At 39.0% G+C, this 25,405-nt stretch overlaps 1 protein-coding gene across 2 annotated transcripts in view; it reads left to right on the forward strand.

The window, feature by feature from the left end:
• DIAPH3 (diaphanous related formin 3) overlaps positions 1-25,405 on the forward strand; it is a 499,951-nt gene that overhangs the window by 19,241 nt on the left and 455,305 nt on the right. Inside the window, exon 2 of one of the 2 annotated variants that reach the window (XM_029936634.1) lies at positions 7,511-7,543. The exons of the other annotated variant lie outside the window; for it this stretch is intronic. Within the exon in view, the coding sequence (XP_029792494.1) occupies positions 7,511-7,543 (33 nt within the window). The remainder of the gene's footprint in view (positions 1-7,510; positions 7,544-25,405) is intronic. 2 annotated transcript variants of the gene reach the window in all.

Consider the following 25,405-nt stretch of genomic DNA (forward strand, 5'->3'; position numbering starts at 1 on the left):
GTATTAGATTTTGTAGATTTTCTTTTTTTACTACATTATTATTTGAAAAGGAACTTCTCTATATTTTCTGCTTGGTGTGAAAAGTGTTGTCCAGAGTAAAGTAAAAAGCTTTTCTCATTATGAAATAAATAAACCTGTTCTAGACAACTGGGAAAATATAGGAAATGTAGGGAAAAAGTTGTTCCAAATCCCACAATCCAGTTATATTTTTCCACAAGTGTGTTAATGGAGTTGGAATTATATTACATATGCAATTTTATTTTTATTCTTTCTTTCCTTTTTTTTATTGAGAGCAAGAGGGAGAGCAGGAGGGAGGGGCAAAGAGAACCCAAAGCAGGCTCTATGCTATTACTGTGGAGCCTGTTGTGGGGCTTGAACCCACAAACCCTGAGGTTATGACCTGAATTGAAACCACGAATCAGGTGCTCAACCGACTAAGCCACCTAGACACCCCACAGACATCCAATCTTAAATGCAACTTTTATTTTTCACTTAACATTGGATTGTAAGCATTTTCCTATGTCCTAGTAGTCTGTATGGTGGGACTCTAGTTACCTAATATTCCCTAAGTTCTGGGGAAGTTTTAGGTTGATTATGATTTTAGCTATTTAAGATAAACTCTGTAGTGATACGTATTTGTGTATAAACCTGTGGTTTTTATTTCCTAACTCTAGGTTCTAGAAGTAATTAATTAACCTAGTAATAAAACCTAATAATTCTAGGTTAAAGAATGTGAACATAGGATTTGTTTCACCAAAGAGTTCTCTAAAAAGGTTCAACCAAATTTAATTTCCTTGTGGTGACGCCAGACTGGAAAACAAAATCCTTTTTGCAAGGTGCTGTATTAGCTCCAGGAATAGTCGATCTACATTTGTGTCTTGGGCGAGACTCTAGGAGAGTGTCTCGTGCTCAGAAATAACCCCGTAGTTTGAATAAGCTGCAAGGTAATTCTGGAAGCTCTGGGACCATTTTTAACTCCTTCTCCAGATGATGAAAAACATCTTGGATTCTGGTGTCCTAGGACTAAATCTACTTGTAGAGCAGTTCAGAGGTTTCAGTGGTTTCTCCCCTAGACCCGTTGGCAGACGAGGCTTTGATCTGGTAGTAGAGGCGAACAGAACTAGAACAGCTGAAGAAAACATCTTCAAATAAAAGCTCTTTGACTAGAAGTTGCCATTCTGTTTGGCCTTTAATTTTACCTCCATGCGGAAGGAATTTATTAAAGGAAAAAGAAGATTGGAGTTCTGTTTGAATAAAAAAAGACTTGTTAGGTGCCTAGCCCTGTGATGTGTCCTCTAGAAGAGAGGGACAGGTAACAATTTAATTGGTTTTTCCAGAGAGGTGGTAGTTTTCTAGTAGTTCTGTTGCTGCCTTTTGATCTTTTTGAAAACTTCTCTTAGAAATGAAATTTTTTCACTCTGTAGATGCTTGAATGATGTCTCCTGAAAGCTAATGTTTCTCCATGATTCTGCCTTCCCAAGGAAGGGATAACGGAGGGAGGTTGCAGTCTTGGGAGGGTGACCTGGGACAATGGCCAGGTGTGTGTTTTTCTGAGGTGGGCGGGGTCATGGTTTTGAACAAATGAACAGATTAAAAGAAGCTGGAGAGATTTTACTCATTCTCACCTGTTTCTAACATCTCTTACTCATCTCCACCCGGGTCTAAAAATATGACCACATGAAGAGCCAGTCAACTTAAAAGCTTTTCTTTACATTATCAAAGAGCCAGCTCTACCCTTACCCTCAGTGCTAGGACAGCCTCAGTATTATTTTTGGATGTTTCTGAGATGTTAAATATGGAGCCCTTGAATGTTTTCACATCTAAGTATGTTGTGTAGTTGCCTGGGAAATGAACCTGTGGCTCTGGAGGTGTGGTTAGTGTTGTGGTTAGTAATGACACTTTACATTTCTACAGTCCTTACAATTGGCATGGACATCAAAACAAAGATGTGTGGACCAGAAATGTTAGGAAAAAGTAGGTGTTAGTGTATTGGTGGGAAGAAAGAATCTGGAATTGAAAACAAGTGCGAGCAATGCTTTAACATAATCTCATCCACATCTTAGGATTAAAAGAAGACTAATCCTTTTTTCCTTTTGGGTATACCTTTGTTGTGTCACTAACCTGTCACTTATTTTGACAAGCACATAGTGTCCTGTCATGGTTTGGTGTAATGAGCAAGCTTTGATACTTCACCGAATCTATGCTTATGAGGTTGAATTATTGTACTTTCAGAGATAGACCAAGCATTTGAATAAATGATGCAATAATTCATCCTGCACACCAGGAGTTGTTGAATTCTCTTAAACAGTACTAATTGGTGCCTGTCACTACTTGGCAGTAAAACCTGTCCCAGATGTACCAGCGTAGACTTTCTCACTTCTTTGAAAATGTCTCGTACTTCTTACCTGCACCCTTCATTTAGCTTCTTTCAGGGACACTGGTTTTAAAGTGAGCCGCAAGGTCAGGAGATTTGAACCTGTGCAGGCTGAGGGAGTGTTGGTGGCTGCTGGTGGTGGTGGTGGGGGGGTGGAGCAGGATTTCTCACGTGGTCGGGGGCTGCCTGCAGCACTGCTCTCGGGCCCCTTAAGTGTGCCTGATCCTAAGCCCTACGGTAGACCTACTGAATCAGAATCTTGAGAAACTGAGACCTTGTAATCTTCCTTAAGAAAATCTTAGTGTGTTTCTCGTGCACACTAACAAGCTGGAAACTGGGGGCTTAGAAGGTCTAGTTCATGAAAATTAGATCTGAGTCAAGCACGTTGAGAGGCTTTGCTCTTAGAGGTGTTCTCTTGTTATCGGCTCCTTGTAATGACCTAGTTAAAGGATGTGAATTAAATTAAATTGCAACAGCCAGAAATTATTTTTCAAGATTAGCATGTACTTGGCTTTGATAGTGATTAGTGCCTGTTAGCTTGACAGTTGGTGGTGGCTGTCATGTACCTGATGACCTGAATGGACAGATCCTTGCTCCCTGCTAGTTCCAATGTGCTGACCAATGAAAGAAAATAGAAAATTTGCTAAAAGTCTCAGGTACAGTTTGGAACCTTTTTTAAAACTGTATGTGGACCTTGGGTTTGTATTACATTGTTCTGGTGTTTGTTACTTCCTTGTAAACTAAGTTGGTTGGGGAAGGACCGTTCCTTCATACCCCTTGATATTTACAGCATTTCACACAGTGCTTTGAAAGCTCTAGATCTATTTTTTGACAGCATGTAGGGTCTTCAGTAAAGGTTTTGATGCCTTGCTTACATGTGAATACAGAGACCTACGTTCTGTGTTTCTATTTCTTTCTTTTCTTCAAAAGAACATAGGATCCATTAAAAAAAATCTATAAAGACCTTTTCTCTTTCAATTCCAGAGTGGTCCTCTTGACCATTCATGGCTAGGAACTGTCATTAGCAGAAAACATTGTTACCTATCTATCTATATGAGAGATTCCTTACTTTTTAGGAAGAAAATGGAATTAGCAAATTGAGCAGTGCTGGAAGAAAAATGAGTTGTTTGGCTTGGGAAAGGAGATCCAATGGGCTCCAATACCACACCTTAACCAGTTAGTGATGGTTCTGTGTATCAGAACTGCTCTGATAGTGTCACCAGTCTGGTTTTATCCCATTGCTGCAAATCATTAATAACAACTATAGACTCCTAGATCGGGTGATGTGACGAAAGGTCACAAAATCACATTAGGTATGAGTGTTTTAATATGTCTAAAACTGGATGGTTTCAGTGTGTGTGTGTGTGTGTGTAGGTACAAATAGAATCCTAAAAGTCGCTATTGGGTTAGTTTTAAAGTGTTCCTGTTTGCTTCCTTTTCGTAGTCCATTTTGTTTCCACTTCCTTCTTGATGTGGGTATCGGCACATGCTACTCGAGAGCCGGGTTGGTAGGTGCCGTTCCTGTTTTCTGCAACAGGAAGACTGAGTAGAGGGCAGTGCTGGTAGCTATAAAGCAAACACTACATTTTTTAAGTGACTTGGCTAACCAGACATATAAACAATACTTCAAGTAGCAGTATAAATATAACAACTTTTTATAATACAGTTCTTTTCTTTTTTTTTTAAATACGGATGTCACCTTGTTTTTATATCTACTAGATGAAGGCTGAAACCCAAAGAGTCATCTGAGGGTTTTATGTCCATTATTTCCTCTCTCCCCGCCCCTTCCACTTTTTGGAAGTGCGTCATCTACACAGGTAGGGCCTTGACATAAAGTCCCCTTCACAGTAAACTTGAATTAATACTAACTTTCACACATCCTACAAAGGGTGCCACTTGCTAATAACTTTACATTGTTAAAATATGAATTTAGTGTTTATTTCTCTTTTCAGTCCAGTGTAAAGTAGACTGGGATTGGGCATTTCAGTGTTTAGGGGAAGTTACGCATGCTTAGATCTGTTTAAAAATTTTAATGCTAACAAGTCTTTAGTAGTCTCTTTCAGTTTGCATGCATGCAAACAAATCAGCTATGTGATTTCTGTTTTTTGAAAGCTCAATCTTGAAGTGAAACTTACTCTGGCTTCACTGTTTTTGACATAGAAACCAAAAATTTTTTGATCCATTTTCCAGTACTGTTAGTCACTATCTGCAACCCTGTCATGGGTCCTTGAAGTTGCTGTCACTTCTTGCTCTGCTGGCTTCTCTGGATCCTGGTGTGGATAGTGGTGAGAATAGATAAGCAAGTGTTTTCCAAAGAAGAAGGAATAATGAACTTGCCCTTGGCTTCTTGCTTTTCTCTCAGATTATTAAACTTCCTGCACTCACATCCCTTTGAGTTTCTTCTTCTCCTTATAAGTTACCTCTGAATTATAATTCTGTAGTAATCTACCACATGTTTTTTCTTCTGAAATACTATGTATAATATAGGAACTGGACTTATATATGTGCCTCCATAATTTTAAAAAAACAAGTATTTCACACATTGGGTCCTTTTTAGAAGCTAGATCCTGGTGTGCCTCGGGGGTTCAGTCAGTTGTGTCCAACCCTTTGGAGTTGGCTCAGGTCATGATCCCGGGACCGTGGGATCGAGCCCCATGTTGCGCTCTGCACTGAGCGTGGAGGAGCTTGGTTAAGATTCACTCTCTCCTTCTCTGCCCCTCTACCCTGTTTACTCGCGCGCTCTCTCTCTTCCTCTCAAAAAAGCTAGATCCTCAGTGAGATGGTTCAAGAATATAAAAAAATTATGACAAAAAATGGATCTTATGTGTCTTGTTTCTTTTTTTTTTTAACTTTGTTTAATGCTTTATTTTTGATACAGAGAGAGACAGAGCATGAGAGGGGAAGGGGCAGAGAGAGAGAGGGAGACACAGAACCGGAAGCAGGCTCCAGGCTCTGAGCTAGCTGTCAGCACAGAGCCCGACGCGGGGCTCAAACCCACAAACGTGAGATCTGACCTGAGCCGAAGTCGGAGGCTTAACCGACTGAGCCACCCAGGCGCCCCATGTGTCTTGTTTCTACACAAGGATGACTGTTCTACTCAGAAAGTTAGGAGTCCAACTCTATAAGGCTGTGCAGCTTTAGGCCTTTGCTGTTATTTAAAAAATACTTCTTTTGGATATTTACATCTCCTGTATTTTGCATCCTATAACCTACATCCTCTACTTTTCCTGTGTGGTGCTGTACTTCCCATAGCTTTTATGCAGTCATTAGACCATGAATCTTACTCAGGCTCTGCCCATGTTTCTCTTTAAAATTGTCTATTTTCATTCTCTTGGCATCACCTTTATAGCATTTTCCTCAGGCAAGTCAAACTGCTATTTGGGAATATTTCATTGGTGCAGGAAGGTGTTTTCTCTCGACTGTGGTGTACTTTTCTGAATAGGATTTCAGCTGGAACTTTTCTCTTTGGCCTTATTTTTTAAGCATAGGCCACCCAGGATGCTATTGTGTCTGTAGTTGACTGCAGTCTTCTTGTGAGAGGAACTCAAAATGACCCCTTTCAGGTGAGACGTGCCTTGTGATTGGGGTGATACCTCTGTCTGAAGAATAGGGATGTGGTGAACCACACGCAGATGCCTGGAAATCTGTTGACAGAGAATTGGCAGGAAAGCACACCTGTTACAGGTAGTTAGAGCAATACCCCATCCGGCCTTTCCGCTGCTGCTTCTTCTGCTCACCTGAGAGCCCCGTGGACTGGAGTTTCATTCTAGTAATGGTCTCTGGTGTGAGACCGTGGCCCCCATGCCTCAGAAATCTGGCTCTGCCACTCAGGATTACTCCCACTCTTAGGGACTTTGGTCCTTGCTTGTTATTTTCAAGGGCTGAAGGTAATATTAAAGGCAAATTCTAGCCCAGAATTACATACTAACTCTGTTAATTCATTACTATCCCTTTCTTTCCAGTGTGACCAGGAGTTTAGGCTAGAGTCTGGTGGTATGGCCAGTAGTATGGTCAGTTTCTCAGCTTTGTTCAACACAACGCTCATTCTGGGTCCCTCCCTTTACTGTATTCTCTCCCCTTGAGGAAGGAATGTCTTGGTCAAAGAGAAGAGAATCTGGGATAGTGATTTTGCTCCGTATACTTTATTAATCTGGATCCTCACTGAGGTAGATTGATGAGCATAAAGGTGTATTTCAGTATACAAACATGAATGACAAATTTCATTGTGTCAATGTTGAATTTAACTAGTGCCGCTCGGGCTGTTCTATGATGAATGCTAACACGTGTTTTTCTATACTTAAAAATGTGATCTATTTAGGAATGCACTTGGCCCTTTCTCTGCCCTTTTGAAACGTCCACTGCTACTGAGTCAGATGAAGGAGAATTGGAAATTGATTCTAGTTACTTGAATGCAGAATCTTGCCTGACTCCGCAATTTAGAAAACTTAGATTTTTGGTCTTTTTTTTTTTTTTCCCCATCTAAATACTTTTTCTTTTGAACAACCACTTTGTAAGAAACTAATTTATTCACTTTCTAAAGTGGCCTTATGTTAGTCTAGCAGGGAAATCAGCAAAAGGGTTCTCAAAGAAGCTAGCAATGAAATTGAAAAGTGTCTGCTGTCACCGCTGGTGATAAATCAAACCGATGTTAGAGATGCAAATAGTCATTCCAGGACTCTCTTCGTTACTAGAATTGTTTAAGTTAATTAAGCCAGCAAAGTACTTCATTATCTACTGTGCTGCATGCTAATGGTACATTTAAAGTTTCACTGTCTTATGATTCAGATTTTTTTTCACATTTAAATCTCCATATCCATTGTGTTCTAAGTCCATATACTTAATGGTAACTAATACTGTTTTTCAGGAAAATAGATTTACCGTGCTGCAGTTAGGTTTCTAGTTTGTGAGGTCTGCAAGTCCAAGAAATCTTAGGAAATGTTTGAAACTACCACACTCGGGGTACCTTTTGTCCATCTTCTTGAGAAAGTGATTAAAACGCTATATAATTCATTTTTATTAGACTGTCAAGAGTTTAATTACATTCAACTTAGCATTGTAGAATTTTTAAATGTATTCTATTAACTAAAAGAAAAGCTGTTATAAATTACTGATATGATTGGTTTCTTTCATTTGCAGCATTTAAATATTAGGACACTGACGGATGATATGGTAAGGTTATGCTCAACACTTCTTTTGTTGTGAATCTTAACTAACCATGTAATGTTGATGGCGTGCTATGCTAACACCTTTGAAACTGCTAAAAATCCTCATGGTTTGGAAATGTGCTTTTTTTTTTATAGCGCTAAAATAAGAGGCAGAATTGGTAAAATGCGTGACAGTTTTTGCTTTTAAATAGTAAAAGGTACTAGTCGATATGCTAATTTAAAATTCTAATTACAAATTGTTAGTCAACTTTGAATCATTCAAATCCATCTCATTCTTTGGGGATGAATTGCACACTTCAAAAAGATTTAAAAAAAAAAGCTAAAGACATATAGCTTTTCTGAAATATGTAGTTGCTAATTAAAGTAAATCAGACTAAAATGTCACGTATGTATTAAAAAGAATAATGCTCAAAAATGGTGAACCACGCATGCCTTCCTATTCTGCATGTTGAAAATAATAGGCTTGCTTATAAGAAATTAACACTTTATAGCACCATTACAGATTCTTGTATATTCAAGTACATATTTCTGAGAAATAGATTTTCGATTGTGATTCTTGGTTAATGGTAACGGAATAAAAACAGAAAGCCGAAATGAACAGTAACATGAAAAAAATATGTAAGCATGATAGGACAAAGCATGGTGCTCTATTGATGTGGTTTTGAATTCAAATTCACCTTAAATCTAATATGAAACAGAATGTCTAGAACATGGTAACACTTAAAAAAAAGTCTAGAACTCCGTTATCCAATGTACCATCTTGGGTACTTGGATAAAGTGGACAGGCAAAGAGAAATGAGACCTACATCTTGACATGTAGGCTGGAAAAAATTCAATTAGAATGTTCTGTTTGATTCCTCTGGATAATATAAAAAAGAAAAAAACAAAAACCCCAAAAAACAAAAACAAAAAAACCCCACATGGTTCATATAATCTTTCCTGGATAAGATTTTTCATGTAATAGTATTTAGAAAGTTATAGCGATATGGAGCACTTACACAGAAAACCTATAATTTCTTATGCAAAGTAGATGTTGCCTTCATCTTCGCACTCAGTTGCACAGAGGGTCAGCTAGGTTATCTACATGGTTTGCCCAGGTTTGCGTAGCGGGCGAGTGGCGTCACTGTGGCTTGCTTGAATCTTGTTCCACAAAAGCCCCAAGCCCAAACACGTACTGTGCCGAATCAAGTCAGCCTTCAAGTGGCTTCTTATTGAGAATAAAACCATCTGCAATTTTTATGTGTGAACATCTATGAAACTATACGATGGTAGATTTAGAAGAGCCTTATTAAGATATAGTGCATATAGCCTATAATTTACCCATGTGAAGTGTACTACTGAATGATTTTTAGTATATTCAGAGTTGTACAGCCATCACCACAATCAGTTTTAGAAGATTTCCATCACCCGAAGAGAAACCTCCTACTTCTCAGCAGTCACCCACCCTTTACCCCCACCTCCACCAGCCCTGGCAATGGCTAGGCTACTTGGTCTATAGATGTCCACTTCTGGACATTTCCTGTGAATGGAATCCTATGGTAAGTGGTCTTTTGTGACTGAATTCTTTCATTTTGCATAATGGCTTCAACGTTTTTCTGTGTTGTAGGTCTGTATCACCACTTGGTTCCTTTCTATTGCTGAATGATATTCTAGGACCTTTGAGATTGGTTCATATTTTAAGGGTACTATATATCTTTTTCTTCCTCTTTTCATTGAGCTACACCTCTTTGCTTCGTTATGATTGACCTTGCACATTGTCAACCCACAGTCTCTACTCTGACTTGCTCTGCTCTTACATTAATAAAAGGGTTCCTTCTAGTGAAGACTTCAGTCTTCTTTCTTCATTCTGCCTTCATTCTTCCTCTCCCCTAATCCTTGTAATTGGCCTTAGTAAGGTCAGAACTTTTTGGGGAGCTACCATAGTGCCCTGTGTGATATTTTTATCAAAACAGTATATCATTGTAGAATTTTCTCACCAGTTTAAACATCATCAAGGAAGAGACGGTTATATCCGGTATATACCATGTCTGGTATATGTTAAGCATTTTTATAAATTTTTTTGTTGAAGGAATGAAAGAGTGAGTAACCGTTTTTGATGACTTGCCTGGTATTGTGATTTCTTAGGTTCTGAAGATGATTTGGTCCTGGTCAGGCTTTCCAGAGATGGACCCTTGCCTTTGCACAGGATAAAGAAGCTTTATTTAAAAAAAAAAAAGTGGGGGGGAGGGCTTTGACAAGGACCTGCTGATAGTCTTTCTGACCACCTGCTTGGATCACTGACCTTCTCTCTGTCTCTGCCTTCATCTTAGAGGCACAAATAACTGTTTCTTCTAGATTCCTCCTTGGCCTTTTCCCTTTTGACCAGCTGACTGAACTACCATCTGCCCAGCTCTCCTCTTCACCTCCGATCCGGTGCTTTACTCTGGCTCTTGAGTAGGCCAGGGCTTCAGAGCAGGGAGGGCTCAAGCGGGCAATCTAGTTCAGCCAGTTGGATCCATTGTTGTGGAGCTTAGAGAAAAAGCCTAGCTTTTTCGAACAAGACACACTGAAAAGTAAACCTGACTCATTGATTGACGCAGTGTGGAAAGAGCATTGGATTAGGAATCAGAAGACTCTTGTTGAAAGACAGAACCTCACCTCTTCTCAGCTCTTTGACCTTGGCCAATCAATTATTTGATTGTTCACTTACTTGTAAAGCAGGACTAATTACACCTTTTCTACTTTGCTCATAGAGTTTTGGTGAGTTTCATTTCAGCTGAAGTGTTTTGAACTGCTGCATTCATTTCTGTCCCTTTTTAACCCCTTTTAAAAATATGTCCCCATGCGCAGACAGTGGGGTGACGTGACAGATTTGCAGGTGAGCCTTGTGGGCTGTGTCACAGATTGATGCAGAGCTTTGAGGGAGGAAAGCGGAGCTGTGTATTGTGGGGCTCTACGTGTAAGTGATTTTTGGTGAGTTAGAGCTCAGAGAAGCATTTGCCACTGATGCTTTGTGTGCTGGCAGTGTCTTTTCTGGTTAGAGATTGCCACCCCCACAACTAATATATGGCACGTGTGTTTTAAATTTAGAGCTTCTTCATGTGAGCATAGCTTTTGTTTTTGGCAAAACTTGAGAGAAGGCTCATAAGAATGGCGTCTGCTGTAGTCACAGGTCTGAATAACCGTATTTTAGAAACATGAAACATTCTGGGAAACAGTGTTAAAAACCCATCCCTTTAAATTGCTTGTTAAAGGCCTACAAAAGTACTTCTCGTTTCAACGTTATTTTCTGAGTTACAATCAGAATTTCATAGGACGCTGCCTGGTTGCAGGAAGTAAGTATTGCTGTAATGTTGAGGCAGAGTTTATATACTTTAAACAGTGCTCATTCTACAAATACCTCAGCGTTCATGATCTATAAAGTGCAGTCCAAGGTGGAAAAAAAGACACTTAGTTTACAACCATCCATTGTCTATATCTGGGTTGGAAAGAATGCTTTTCTTGTAGAGGCAAAAAAAAAAAAAATTGAGATCAGAGCAGCAAAGGGAGGCTGGTTAGAATAGGTAAACTGGAAGAAATTGAATATAGACGCCATGATGCTGAATTCTCCATGACCGTGTCCACGGAGTGTTTTCGCCGTCTAGAAACCGTCTCCCTTGTCTCTCCCAATCTTTTGTCTAAAGTGCTGTGCTCCTACGGATCCTCTCTATTCTTTTCTCCCTGCTGGTAGCCAGTATTACTGTTTTAATGGCTGGTTTAGCCTACAGCAATGAGTTTTCAGACTTTCTTGACTGGGATCCAGCGTAGATACTAAGAAGTAGGTTTCCCAGCTCACACACACCTACAAATTCTCTCCATAGAAACCGTTTTATGAACTGATATTTAATGGTTCTAAGCTCTGTGAACTCTGGTCTTTTCATTTCTGCTCCTTTCTATTGCTTTATACGTCTCTCCTTTCGATTAAAACACACAACCCCAAAGAGGGTAGGGGGTGGGTGGATCCAGCCCACTACATTGGTTCCTTGTCCCACATGTGGTTCACAACTGTAGCTTGAAAACAGACCTCCGTCCTATACAGCAATCAGAGAAAGTCCTCAGATCGCTCTGTGAGGGTCTGCTCTTCATTTTATGACCCGTAGTTGGATGTGGAAATCTGGGTTAGGGTGCCAGCTCTGCCACTTGATAGGAGTGTGACTTTGCGTAACTTATTTAGCTGTTGAGCCTTGGTGTCCCTGGTTATAGAGCTTCATAAGGGAGAAGTAATGCCAGAATGCTTGGTGAACTATGCATTCACAGTGTGAGTGGGATAGTTAGTAACATGAAACTTTTTTTTTTTGAGGAAGGGTTGACATTCAAAACATAATATACCAATTTTATGGCTGTGATTTGATGAATTTTGACAAATGTATACAATCATGTATATACTACGATAGTGATATAAAAGCTTTCCATCACCCCTAAAGATTCCGTCTGTACTGTTTGCTGTCAATTTCTTCCCCTTATCCTGGCTCTTGGGAAACAGGAATCAGCGTCCTGTACTAAACAATTGAGTTTCTAGGATTTCATATAAATGGAAGTACTTAGTATAGTGCCTTTGTGTCTGGCTTCTTAGCATCATGCTTTTGAGACCCCTTCTAGTGCTTCGGGTGTATCAGAGATGTGTTTTTATTACTGAGTAGTATTCCATTGTTTGGTAATAGTATAGTTTATATATTCAGCAGTTTGGGTTTCCAGTTTTTGGTGACTGAGTGAAGCTGTGAACATTGGAGTATAGTTCTTGTGGACATGTTTTCATTTTGGAAGGGGAATTATATGGTAACTATGATTAACTTTATAAGAAACTGATTATTGTTTCCCATAATGACAAATTATGTTGAGCATCTTTTATTGTGCTTATTTGTCATTCCTTATATCTATTACTAGATATGGGCACAGTCAAATTATTCTTGAGTGAGTCTTGGCCTTTCAAGTAATTCTTTCTTCTCTATATTCTTGAATTAGGAGTTTATGATATTTGCTTATCCTGTTAGATACAGGATCTGTATTGATTTCTCCCTTTCTAATCCTGATAAAAAAAACTTGTCTTCTGTTCTCCTTACCCCCCTCCCCCCATTAGTTTGGGTAGAGGTTTGTCAATTTCATTGATCTTTTCAAAGAATCTGCTTTTGGTTTCATTAACTTCTTGATCATTTTTTTATCTTTTGCCTTAATCTTTTTATGGTTTCTTAAGTAAGTGGAAATTTACCTAATTGATGCCTTTGTCTTCTAATAACAAAAAAAATTACACTATAAATTTTCCTCTGAGTGCTACTTTAGCTGTGTCATTTTCTGAATGTTTAAAATATTTTCTAATTTCCTGTTGATTTCTTCTTTAACTCATTGGCTATTTAGGTCTAACTTTTAAATATATTTAGGGATTTTCCGGACCACTCTTGTTACTAAATTGTAACTTAATTTCCTTGTGGCCAGGGATCACGGTTTGTGTGACTTCAGTCATATTCAGTTTTCTGAATCTTGGTTTCTGTCCCAGAATGTGGTCGATCTTTGTGAATTTTATGTGCGCATTTTCTTGTTAGAATTGATCTATAAAGAAGTCACATTGGCTGACCGTATTATTCACATCCCATTTTCTTTATTTTTCTGCTAGTTCTAACAACTGTTGAGAGAGAAGTATGGAAGTCTCCAACTATAATTTTGGATATTTTATTTCTCCTTTCAGTTCTATCAGTTTTGCTCCATATACTTTAAAGTTCTGCAATTAAGTGCGTATACTTAATACATAAGACTGTAGTAAATCTTTCATCATTATGAAATAACTACTTATATCCTTAGTAATATTCATTAAGTTGTAGTCTTTGGAAATTGACTAGATTTATTGGCTATACTTGATATAGTTATTGCCTTTCTCTTTGAACAAATACTTGGCCTTTGGGACACAAACTTTATTGATTTCATATCCCTATGACCTTTCCTTTTCTGTTTTGTGTGCTTTTCCTTTTCTTATCTTAAACTATTGTTATTAGGTTTCTTTCATGAGGCCACTGCTCTCTCTGTGTATAGTGCTGGACTGGGGTGATGACCTTAGTCATGCCTTTGTTCATGACCTTTTCTTTAAGTTGAGATCTGTTACTTCATTGGCCTACTGAATACCTTTGTGTAGATGTCTCATCTGTACTTGCAACGCTTCATGCCCCAAATTAAACCTTACCTTTTCCTCTTTAATGAAAAATAATTTTTTTAATGTTTATTTTTGAAGGAGAGAGACACAGCCTGAGGGGGAGGGGCAGAGAGGGAGTGAGAATCTGAAACAGGCTCTAGCAAGAGCTAGAGCTCAGGTCATTTGGCTTGAACACCCAAACCAGGAGATGATGACTTCATGAGTCAGGAGTCTAGTGATTAACCACTGAGCCACCCAGGTGCCCTGAGACCTCTAAATGAAATAGACAATGAAAAATTGTATCCTGGTCAATTATCTTAATCCTGAGAATTGTAGTTGTAAGGACATCTCTTAAGAAGTTTTCTATAAGAAAAGAGCTATTTTTAGTATTTCCAGTAAACAAAACTGAGAAGCGTTTATCCTGAAGGAATAGTTATTTGTATGACAAAGAGGTCAACAGGTAAAGGATAGGAGTCTGTCTTTTTTTTTTTTTTTTTTTTTTTTTTTTTTTTTTTTTTTTTTTTTTTTTTTTTTTTTTTTTTTTTTTTTTGCTTTGTTTTTTTTTTAATTACAAAGGACATGGAAAAATTTTAGATGGAAACTACTTCACAGATCTAGCAACTGCCATCTGTTCCCAGATACGAGTATAGGCTTTCTTGGTTCCCCTCAAGGTCCCCCCTCCCCCCCCCCCAGGAATGAGGTCTTCGAGCCAAGGAAGATGTTTCCTGAGTGTGGATTGCCTGATGAGTGTTTTGAGAAGCTTTCAGTCTTCTCTGTGGGCCTTGTGCCTTGCCTCGCTTGATGTAACTGCTACTGTTTGACTCTAGCACATTCCTGGGCGTTTTCTGTGAGACTGGCTCACTCAAAGATGAGTTCCTCAGATAAATCTGCTTGATAGAATTGGGTTTTTGTCTACCTGCAGGCTATTCCTGGACCTACCAAGATGTGATATCCCTTGTAGGATATATGCCAAATTAGACACTGTACTTATGAAAGAAAATAATCATTTTCATTGATGATGTATGTTCTGACTTTCAAGTTAGAAACATAATCAGCTTTAAAGAAAAGAGCTTAATTACTTAAATTATTTTCTTATTGGCCTAATAGGACATAACGCTTTCTGTACTATGATTGAAGTTCATTTTGTACTTTCATGAACTTCTGTTTGCCTTGGTATGTTTAAAAACCATGAATGATAATACAAAAAGTGTGAGATGTTCCAGTTTTACTTTGACGCTATATATTCAAAATAAACTCTTCTGTGTTAAGTAGATAAACAAACATGGACGGGGGCAACTGAACGTATGTGGTAAAATACATCAAAACAAGTTCTCGAGGCTTAAATTATTCACTAAGTCAGGTGGGCCTTTCTGAGCCCATTAATATGAGTTAATTAGAGCTTCCTGTACTTAGGTTTTCAGTAGTAACACTTAAGTACTGTCTTAGAATCTTTAAATATTTATAGGATAGTTTAAAGAGCTCCTCCTCAAATCAGTAGAAACTTGGGAATAAGATCAAGAGCTCTCAGAGTTGAATAGACTAAGATGTAGTGGGGTGTGCAGACTTGTTTGTTCATCCTTTCATCCATTCATTCATTAAGCATTTGAGTGGTTAGTACTGTTATAGGAATACAAAGGTAAGTAGGACTGTCTCTGCTACTGGGAACAGTGAAGAAACAGACGTGTATACAGTTCACGGTTATATAGGTGTATATACTAATACTGTTCTAGGCTTAGTGCACTGTGCACAAAGTTCAGTGGAGTGGTAAGGTCGACTGTGAGGTTTGGGAGAAGACTTGGTAGAGAAGGGAAATTTTCAGCTACTTTTAAAGGATCAGTTAGAATCTAGGTTGGCAGGAGTTGTAGTAATTTTTTACTCTGATAATTTTACTCCCTGGACACCAACTAAATGGATTCCAGTTGGAAGTGCCAGGTAGGCAAGTTGAAAACAATTGTTGAAACAAAAGGAAACTTGTATTTTATTGGTAATCCTGGTCCAGGTCTTGTAAAAAGTGTGCTATTTATCTACAAAGCTAACTTATATTCCCTTTCATGTATGTAGTATTAATATCTGTATATAAGAAATTACAATTGTACTTAATGATATGAGCAGGTAAAACTTTGGGGTTGTTTGAATATTTTTTTTAAATGATTATCTTTTTCTTTGTATATTTTTCTTGCCACCTGGTATTACATTACAGAGCTCATGGTTGTTCTTAGTCTAGTGGACTAATTTTTGAAGTATCAGTGTTAGGAAAAGTCTAGGTTATCCTTAATATATAAAAGGCATAACACTTGGAGTTCTTCCTGATGTTGTTGATCCTGATACTGTTCCTCCTAATTGAAGGAATTAGCAAAGCAAGAAGCAATAGGTTGTATCCCTGACATGGAGGATAGAAAGCTACTTATTATTCACTTAACAAATACTAGTAGAGCACCCATTATATGAACTATGTAAAGAGTAAGTGCAGTGGTGTATAAAACAAGCCTATAATGGGGGTAATTTCAGAATAGTAGTTGTGCCATATAATGGCAAGCACCGGACTTCTGGGCATCCAGCCTAGTTTTGAGAAGTCAGGAAGGCTCCTACATAAGATGTAATTCAAACTGAAAGCTGAAGACTGAGTTGAAATGAGCCAGATTATGGGGATGGGATAGGAGTTGTGGTTGTGGATAGGTTTTTAGGCACAAGAAACAATGTGCACATTTAAGAGACTCTGGGTCTTTCATTACGTCTGGATCCTACAGTGTAAGGGGGTTGGTTGGGTGGTGTTGTGAAGAGATTGCCTGGATAGAAAGTTAGGTTCAGATTAGGTTGGGCCTCTTGAGCCATACTATTGGAATGCCCTTCTTTGAGTAATGGGGATGCAAAGGTTGAAAGGTTTTAAGCATAGGAGTGAGGGACAGGATTGGATTTGTATTTCAGTAAGATCAAAGTGATGTCAGTGTTTATAATAGTTAACAGTGGTTAGGGGTGGAGGGAGAGAGAAGACCTGGAGGCAAGCTATGAGGCTGTAGCTGTTGTCCAAGTGTTCTGAACTAGGACAGTGGCAGTAGGGACAGAGAGAAGGTGATTTAAGAAGGGACAGTTTACATGATTTCATAATTTGTTTCCTTATTAGTTTGCATTAGTTACTGTAGTTCAAATCACTTTTCTGTTGATCTAAGTCAACATCAGAAGTCATAATCAACCCCTAGATGTTTCTCTCCCTATCCAGGTCCATTTATTCTTTTTCTCTGGCATCCTATCTCCCGTCCTCCAGGCTTGTCAAGCCCTCCTACTTTGCCCTTTGAATGCTTGTTTTCCTTGTTCTAATTGAAACCTAGATATTCTTTGAAGGCTTTACATTCCTGTTGGCTTCTTCCTTCAAAGGCTTCCAGCTCTTTTTAAGCATTTCTGTTGCTTTTCTCCTTGTTGGTCTCAACTTTAGGTCTTGTAGTTTCTGCCCTTAATGCACGAGAAACATTAGACCTTGAGTTGTTTTCCTTTCCACCCCTATTTCTGTTGTTCTATATCTACTTACCAGGGGTTCTTAAACTGCAGTCCAAGACCAACAGGCAGTCTGTAGTAAAATTCATGGTGTCCTTGAGCTTGAAAAAAGATTAAATCCTTTTTCATTAACTTGTAAGCAAAACTTTTTCACCTGTATTCATAATTTCTTTAAAACGAAAAATTCAAGGGGTGCATGGGTGCCTCAAGTTGGTTTAGCACCCAACTTTGGCTCAGGTCATGATCTCGCGGTTTGTGGGTTAGAGCCCTGCATTGGGCTCTGCACTGTTGGTACAGAGTCTACTTGGGATTCTCTCTCTCTCTCTGTCTCCCCCCCCTACAACTTGTGTATGTTCTCTCTAAATAACTAAACAAACAAAAACAAAAAAACTAAAAATTCAAAATATATACACACACGGTAGGATTTGACCTGTGACTTGATTACCCCAGAAAACAGATCTGTTCAAAGCACATTATAGTTATTGAAGATATTTTGAAAGGTGATCCGTATTCAACACTATGTTGAAGTTAGATTTCCTATCACTTCCTGTTCCATAATGTATTAAGACCTATTACTCTAAAAATTTAAAATATTCCATAACATGATTTTAGTGGTAATTACATTTATTTTAGCCATTTAAAAGTGTTCTGTGAGGAGCTCTGTATTCATTTTCTGTTGCTAATATCTCAAAGCTTAGTGGGTTAAAACAATAAACACATAAAATCAGTTTCTTGGGTTAGAAGTTTGGAAGCATCTTAGCGGGATAGTTCTGGTTCAAGGGTGTTCGTGAGGTAGGCGCAACATTGGCTCTTGCGATAGTCACGCGAAGTCTTGGTTGGGCTGGAGCATCCCTTTATAGGGTGTGCACTTGTGACTGGCAAGTTGGAGCTGGTAGTTGGGGGCCTCTGTTCTTTTCTGTGTGGGTATCTTCACTGGCTGTTCTGCAACAGTTGGCTGTAGAATACATACTACATATTGTCATTTATTTTCAGGGAATTTTAATAACTGTGTATGCTTCTTATTTAATAAAGATACCATATGAAATTTAAATATCAAATTTTTTGAGGGTGATGGTAAACCTTCTTTTCAAAGCCTCTGGCTAGAGAACACAGTTTAGTTTCACTGTAACCTAAATTTAAGGCCAGAAAAGGCCATTTGTAACACTGAGGGATAGTAAAGTCAGAACTCAGTAGTGGGTGCGTTGGTAGGAATTGCTCCTGAGTAGTAGGATTGTGGCCTCACACAGGGATGATTAGCTTTTTACACCTGTGAATGGCCAGTTTCTCACTGACAGTGTTGGCTCTTAGTAATACTGATGTCCCCAGTGTCTTAGTGAAGACCACGGGCCAGGCGGGCGTACTACCGGGCCATCTCCGCCTACCATCTTCTGTAATTCTCCGGTCAGCTGCACACGACTCCCTGATGTGTTCTCGTTCCGGGCCTCTTCTGAAGTTCCCTCACCCCAGGATTGATCACTTGTTCCTATCTGTTGCTGATGAACTTTGCTTATGATTTTTCTTGGGGGCACCTGTGTATTTTACCTTTATTTATAATAAAATCTCTCCTGTTTTTCCTTTAGGTGGTAAACTTCTTGAGAGACGTACTGTATTTTTTGTTTTATATCCAGTAATTGTTGATTCAGTTATTCATACCTTCTTGGATTAATTGATTGCTAGCTATCTGCTATACTCTGTGCTATAGGCTGAACATATTATGGTGACTGTAACGATCACCTGTTGCTATGCTAACAAATTGCCCCAAAACCTAAAAGAGCAAATGTTTAATGTCTCACACTTTTTCTGCGAGTAGGAGTTCGGTAGTTGATTAGCTAGGTGGATTTGGCTTGGGGTCCCATGAGGTTGGTTGGGTCTCAAGATGTTGGCTAGAGCTATTTAAAAGTACTACTGTAAGAGGAGCTCTCTGTTAGTCCGCTGCTGCTATGTAATAAGTCATCTGAAGGCTCAAGTGGGCTTCCAAAATGGCACATTCACATGGCTGTTGACATGAGGCCTCTGTGCCTCTTCAGTTTCTTTAGCCCAGTTCTTTGACAGGTGGACCTCCCCCGAGGTGTTGAGTCTCTTCCTGGCCTACCCAAGACTGAGTGATCCAAGAGGGAGTGAGACCAAAGCTGTAACATCTTTTTTAATCTAGTCTTGGAAACCACACTCCATAATTTCTGCAGTATCCTATTGGTTAATCGAGTCAGGGTTACTTGAGACGTGTCTACCACAGTGACTAAGTAAGCTGATGATTCGTTTTGCATGGCACTTACATTTCAGTGGGAAAGAGACGGTCAACCGTTCCAAAATGAAAAAATTACAGGTTTTCATAAGTCTTAGGAAAGGACATGTAAAAGAGAATGGACTGTGTGTGGTGATTGAGAATGAAGGGGGATGTGAGGATATGTGTGTTGGTTTAGAGCTGTCACCTAAGGCGTTTCAGGACTTTTAACCCAAAGCTGAAAGGTGAGACGCAGTTTCATTTCCTATGAAGAGCTCGCTGTGGCTGGTGTGATCATGAAGATTTAAGTAGCTTGGCGAGGGTGACAGTGCAGGCAGGTGGCCCAACAGGATTCAGAAGTCAGATTCTAGAGCCAATTTTTTAGTAAGCTAGTTGCCCATTTAAGAATAGTTAATTAAAAGGCTACAGTGTTTTAGCTGTTAGGTTTTTCTTCTTATCTGTAGTCCAAGGTTTTTCTTCTTAACTGTAGTCCAAGATCATGTGAAAATTGGTAGATTACTTTAAATAAGAATTCTTTTTCTAGATTTCAGGTTTGCATTCACCTAGAATTGACTTAAAATTACAATGAACTTTTATTTGCTTACTTCTCTTGGGTTGCATAAAAAAAGGTAGTCCCTTGTAGGTACTAAGAAAGTAAGTTTATGATCATACATTTTCAGGCTTTTCAAATTTAAAAGGGCTAATAATTACAATATCTTCCTTTTGTTTTAAGTTAAAAAAAATCACTGCTGCTAGTTTAAACCACTGTAATAGAACTTTGTCACTATTACCGTGTTAAACTATAGCTTAAAATCCAGATATTTATTAGAGTCTGTTTTTGATTTAATTAATTTTATTTAAACTGTAATTACTGATTATCAGTGTGAGATAATACTCAGTAGGGTGCTCATTTAACTTCCCGTGAAGATAAGTGATATTAATTTATAAAACTCCATACACCCTAGACACAGCTGAAGCCATATTAATTAAGTGTGGTGTACCACCTCCAAATAGCATTAAAATAAAATTATCTCTGTCTTCTGTGTGTTTAACCAATTCTTCATCAAAGGCAAGTCTTTGGCACAGTTCACCTCCTCGGGTTGTGTTTCTAGCTCAACTTCAAGAGCATTTCATGGAAAATTTCATGGGGATGCAGGTGTACAACTTGTGAACATACTCCCGGTCCCATCACCAAATTCAGAATAACCAACCTACAGCAAGTGTAATGGGAATTTGCACTGTGTATTTACAGACAAAAGAATTTTAAAATTTCGCTTAGGTTTCATTGTGCCTTGCTTCAAGCAAATTGGATGAGCAATTCTATAAAAGATAAATTAGGAGGGATTTCTCCCCACCTCCCATTTATGAGTGGAGTCCTAGCATCATCTCTTTAAAAAAAACAAAAAAACCTCAAACAATAGAATGTTTAAAATGATTTGATAGTTAAGTTCATTTTGCACCTAGCTTTGTCAGTAGTGCCCAGATGATGTGGAATCTACCCAGAGTGCTTGATAGAGCATCTCCTACCTGGGGAATGCTTTTAATAAAGCCTGGGGCATTCGACAAATGTAATTTACTGTTGTAGCATAGGAGGATCGTATGTATTTTTCTCCTATGGCTCTTATTTTGTGTTTCATCCTTTTTAATCAGGAAAATAAAGTGTTGAAATTAAGAACCGCTGATCCCTTTGAATCTCCAGTTACTATTTGGAACTCTGTAGACGGAAGCTAAAGGAGGAATATGCTTATCTTTCCTACCTTGCCTGTAGCTGTTCCTAGTGGTAATGTGTGAAATTGTTTTCTGCTTGAATACAATCCAACTTTCCCCCAGGATTTAGGTGCAGAGCATATGGGGGAGGTGTGCTAATCCTATTTTGTTGTTGTTGTACGAATTACGATATTGTTTATTGATATATATAAATCCAGGTCTCCTTCTAAAAACCTCATGGGATTTTGGTTTATGCTGTCTTAGAAGTTAAATATTATGAACTTGTTACCTGTAAAAGTGTTCTGGAGCTTGTCCTGTATGTAGATCGTTTCCTTATTGTAAGTATTAAATGAATCCAACCTGATGCTGCCTTTCAAGCTCTTAATACAGTGCATAAAATACAGAAGGTGTTCAGTGACTTTGAGAGAATCTTATTTAGAAAGTTTGGTTTTTTGGCAAAAATGAAAATTTTTGGGTAGCTATTGCTGATGGAACCATTAGGTTATATATTTGCAAATTAGCTTGTGAATTGCTTAAGCTCACTCTTTCCACTCATTGACATGTTTACATTTATAATATTGATGTTGCATTAATGATGTTTTGCTTAATTTCACTTCATTATAAGTTTAGCATGTTAATGAAGTTCCTTTTTTGTGTGTGTAGTGTGTGGAGTCAGCATAGGTTTCACACTCAGGAGTTGATACTCCCCGTAGAGAAGTTACAGCGATGAAGTAGTGATTCGGAAGACAGGTGGAGGGACCAGTCCCATTTCTGAATGTTTCTGGCGTCTCCTCATTTTTAAAAACAAGTATCAAGAATAAGGGAAGTAAGATACACAGGGACACTAACTTTTGGACCTCTGATCGTGTGGAGACAATTGTATGTTTCTGGGTTTTTCCAAAGAGAGGGAGTGTTTATGTTGAGGAGTTGATGTCCCTTGTCTTTGCTATGGTAAACCATGCACACACCTCTTGCTGCATTTTTTTTTAATATCCATATATAATTACCTCTTAATATGCTTGCCACGGCCACTTGATTGTTCCTCAGCTTAAATTATATGTAGCTTTTTTTCTTTTGTATTATAAACATCTAATAGTGGAACATCTCTGTTCTTCATTTCATTTTCAGCCTGAAAAACTACTTTTGACACTTTTTGTAGTACAGGTCTGCTGGAGACAGATTCTCTCAGGTTTTGTCTGTCTGAAAATGTCTTTATTCTGCTTCTATTCTCAAAACGTAGTTTTGCTAGATACAGACTCTCTGGATGACTGTAGTGTTCTCCCAGTACTGTACTTTAAAGCTACTACTCCATTGTCTTCTGGCGCTGTAGTGTCTGGTGAAAAATTAGTAATTTGTGTCATTTTAATCTTGTATATGATGTGTCTTCAGATCTCTGGCTGTGCTGTTACGGTTTGCCCTTCACTTTAGTTTTCAGTTTGACTCTGAGTTGCCAGCTGTGGGCTTGTTTTGGTCTTAGTTTGCTGTGCTTCTTGTAGCCATCAGTGAGTTGGTTTTTTAAAATTAATGTATTTTTTGAGAGACAGCGGAGGAGGGACAGAGAGAGGGAGAGAGAGAAAATCCCAAGATGCGTGGCTCCAAGTCATGTACTGGGCGACCATGACCTGAGCCCAAATCAAGAGTCAGAGGCTTAGGATGCCTGGGTGTCCTCGTTGGTTACGTGTCCAACTTAGGCTCAGATGATGATCTCATGGTTCATGAGTTTGAGCCCCGGGTAGGACTCTGTGCCGACAGCTGAAAGCCTGGAGCCTGCTTCGGATTCGATGTTCCCTATGTTGCTCGTGCTCTGACTTTCTCTCAAAAATAAATGAATGTTAAAAAAAAAAATTAAAAACAAAAAAGAGTTGGAGGCTTAACCAAATGAGCCTCCCAGATGCCCCTCCATGAGTTGATTTCAGAAAAATCCATTATTTTATCATTATCTCCTCAAATAGGTCTTCTGTACTATTTTCTTTTTCTGGTCCTCAATTATACTTGTCTTACAGCACTTCATATTATAACACAGCTCTTGGTTGCTCCTTTCTTTCTTTCCCTTTTTTCTTTGTGTCAGTTTACATAGTTTTTGTTGATCTGGGTTTAGATTCCTCGGTTCTCTTCTCAGCAATATTCAGGTGACTCTGAAGCTCATCTAATGAATTTTTCATTTTTTGATATATTTGAAATTTCTAATGTGGTTCTTAAAATCGTTTCCACAACTTTGTTGGTAAAATTTCCCATCTCCTACGTTGTGTCCACTCTTCATTACATTCTTCAGCATTTTTATAAAAATCAGGTTAAGTGGTCCATCTGACAATTCGATCATCCAGGCCATCTCTAGCTCTGCTTCTCTTTGACCGCCGGTGACATTCCATTGGTCCTTTGTGATTGTAGCAGTATTTGAATATATGGTGGACGTTGGATTTAAATACTGTGGAAATTAAACAGTACTTCTGTGAATGGCGTGCCCTTTTCTCAGGCTGCTGGAATTGGGAGCTGAGTCGATATGCTCTCTAGGGGGGCTGGGCTCAGCACGGGCACTGCTTTAGTTTGAAGAGTGTCTGAAGAGTGTCTTCTGGGCTCCGGAGGTCGCTCAGCACTAAGGAGATTTGGCGGTCTGCTTTCGGCTTCACAACTGAACTACTAGCGTTTTTTCAGGACTGGGATAACTCTGCTTTAAATTCTGACTCCCTTTTTAGGATTGATGCAGAGTTCTTTTTGTTTGCAGTTCTACTTCTGGCTCTGTTGCTTCAAGAAATCTCTTTGACCTGGTATCTGCCCCCAGCCAGCCGTCAGGTGGCTGCTGTCATTTATTCTCTAAAGGTCCAGAATGTGCCTTTGGCATTTCTTTCCTGTCTTTTTTGTTTGTTTGTTTTGTTTACTTTCAAGGGAGAGGGAGAGAGTACAAATGGAGGAGGGACAGTGAGAGAGAGGGAGACACAGAATCCAAAGCAGGCTGTGGGCTCTGAGCTGTCGGCACAGAGCCTGATGTGGGGCTTGAACTCTTGAACCGAGAGATCATGACCTGAGCTGAAGTCAGATGCTTAACCGACTGAGCCACCCAGATGCACCTTTCTTGTCTTTTAGCTAGGTCAGGGGTTTGGGAGGGCAGTTGCTTCCTGTGGGAAGAGGACTCCTCAGACATTACATGCCTCAGGATATCGTGCCCCCACCCCCCCACCCCCCCAGCCCCACTCCCCAGCCATTGGCGTCCTACCCCAAGCAGTTGCTGAATCCTGAGGGAAAGCATTGGTAGGTGGGTGAAGACTTGCTCCATGACTGGGTCTCTTTGGAATTCTAGTAATGTTTCTCATGGCGGCACCCATGTGGCTGCCAATAGTTTGTTAAAAGTTGGCTGGTTTTTCTTTACCCTTGTTTAACTTCTTAGTCTGTGGCAGTTTGTCAGGGATAAAAGCAGCTTGTCACTTTGCGATAGTTCTTGTGGGTTTCCTTGTGTCCTCAGCTCCCTGATGGGTTGAAAACAACAGCAACTATAATTTTGAAGGTTTTCTGGCTTGTTTTTGTGCTTAGGATGAGAGCAGTGGTAGTGTTTTGTGACTTCTTTCTAAATCCTACTGGAAGCTGTCATATTCTTAGTACTTTCATGATTAGGTCATGTTAGATGGACCGTGTATGAATGCAGTACATGGCATATTTCTTAGGCTTTCTTTTCAGTGAATTTAAAGATGTATTTTGAAAGATAAACATTACTATCTTTGCATCTTAAAGAAATCCTAGTGCTATCCAATAGAATGTTCTTTGATGATAGAAATGTTATATATGTGCTTTGACCAAAACGGGGGCTCCTCGCCACATGTGGCTAGTGTAACAAGGGGCTGAACTTGTAATTTACATCTAAATAACCACACATGGCTAGTGGCTGCCTAAATAGCACATATCTGCATATTACATACATGATGGCAAGGACAGTGTAACGTATAGCTAGGCCGAACAATTCACAGAACTATTGATTTTTGAGTACACTTCTATTAGCCACTTTGAGACACTTTGGCCTTTTTCACCCTAACTTGAAACTTTGCGTGTGAGTTTTATGTGAGGAATAGAATTTGTGAAATCAAGTGATTTTCAATGAATAAGCAATTAGCTTTATAAATTAATGTCTGTACACTTTCAAATATCAGTGAACTATTTGATCTAATAGAAGAAATCTCGTTACAGCAAAAACCCAGCCTTATTTCCTGAGGCTTTAGCTCTCCGACTTTATAGTTGTTCATGAAATTCAAACACAGACCAGCCTGAATGAAGAGAAAGGTCGTATTTATCAGACCAACAAGCTCTGGAGACAGAAGTAGAATTCA

Source organism: Suricata suricatta, chromosome 4, assembly GCF_006229205.1.
Source record: "Suricata suricatta isolate VVHF042 chromosome 4, meerkat_22Aug2017_6uvM2_HiC, whole genome shotgun sequence".
In the NCBI taxonomy this organism is placed as follows: domain Eukaryota; kingdom Metazoa; phylum Chordata; class Mammalia; order Carnivora; family Herpestidae; genus Suricata; species Suricata suricatta.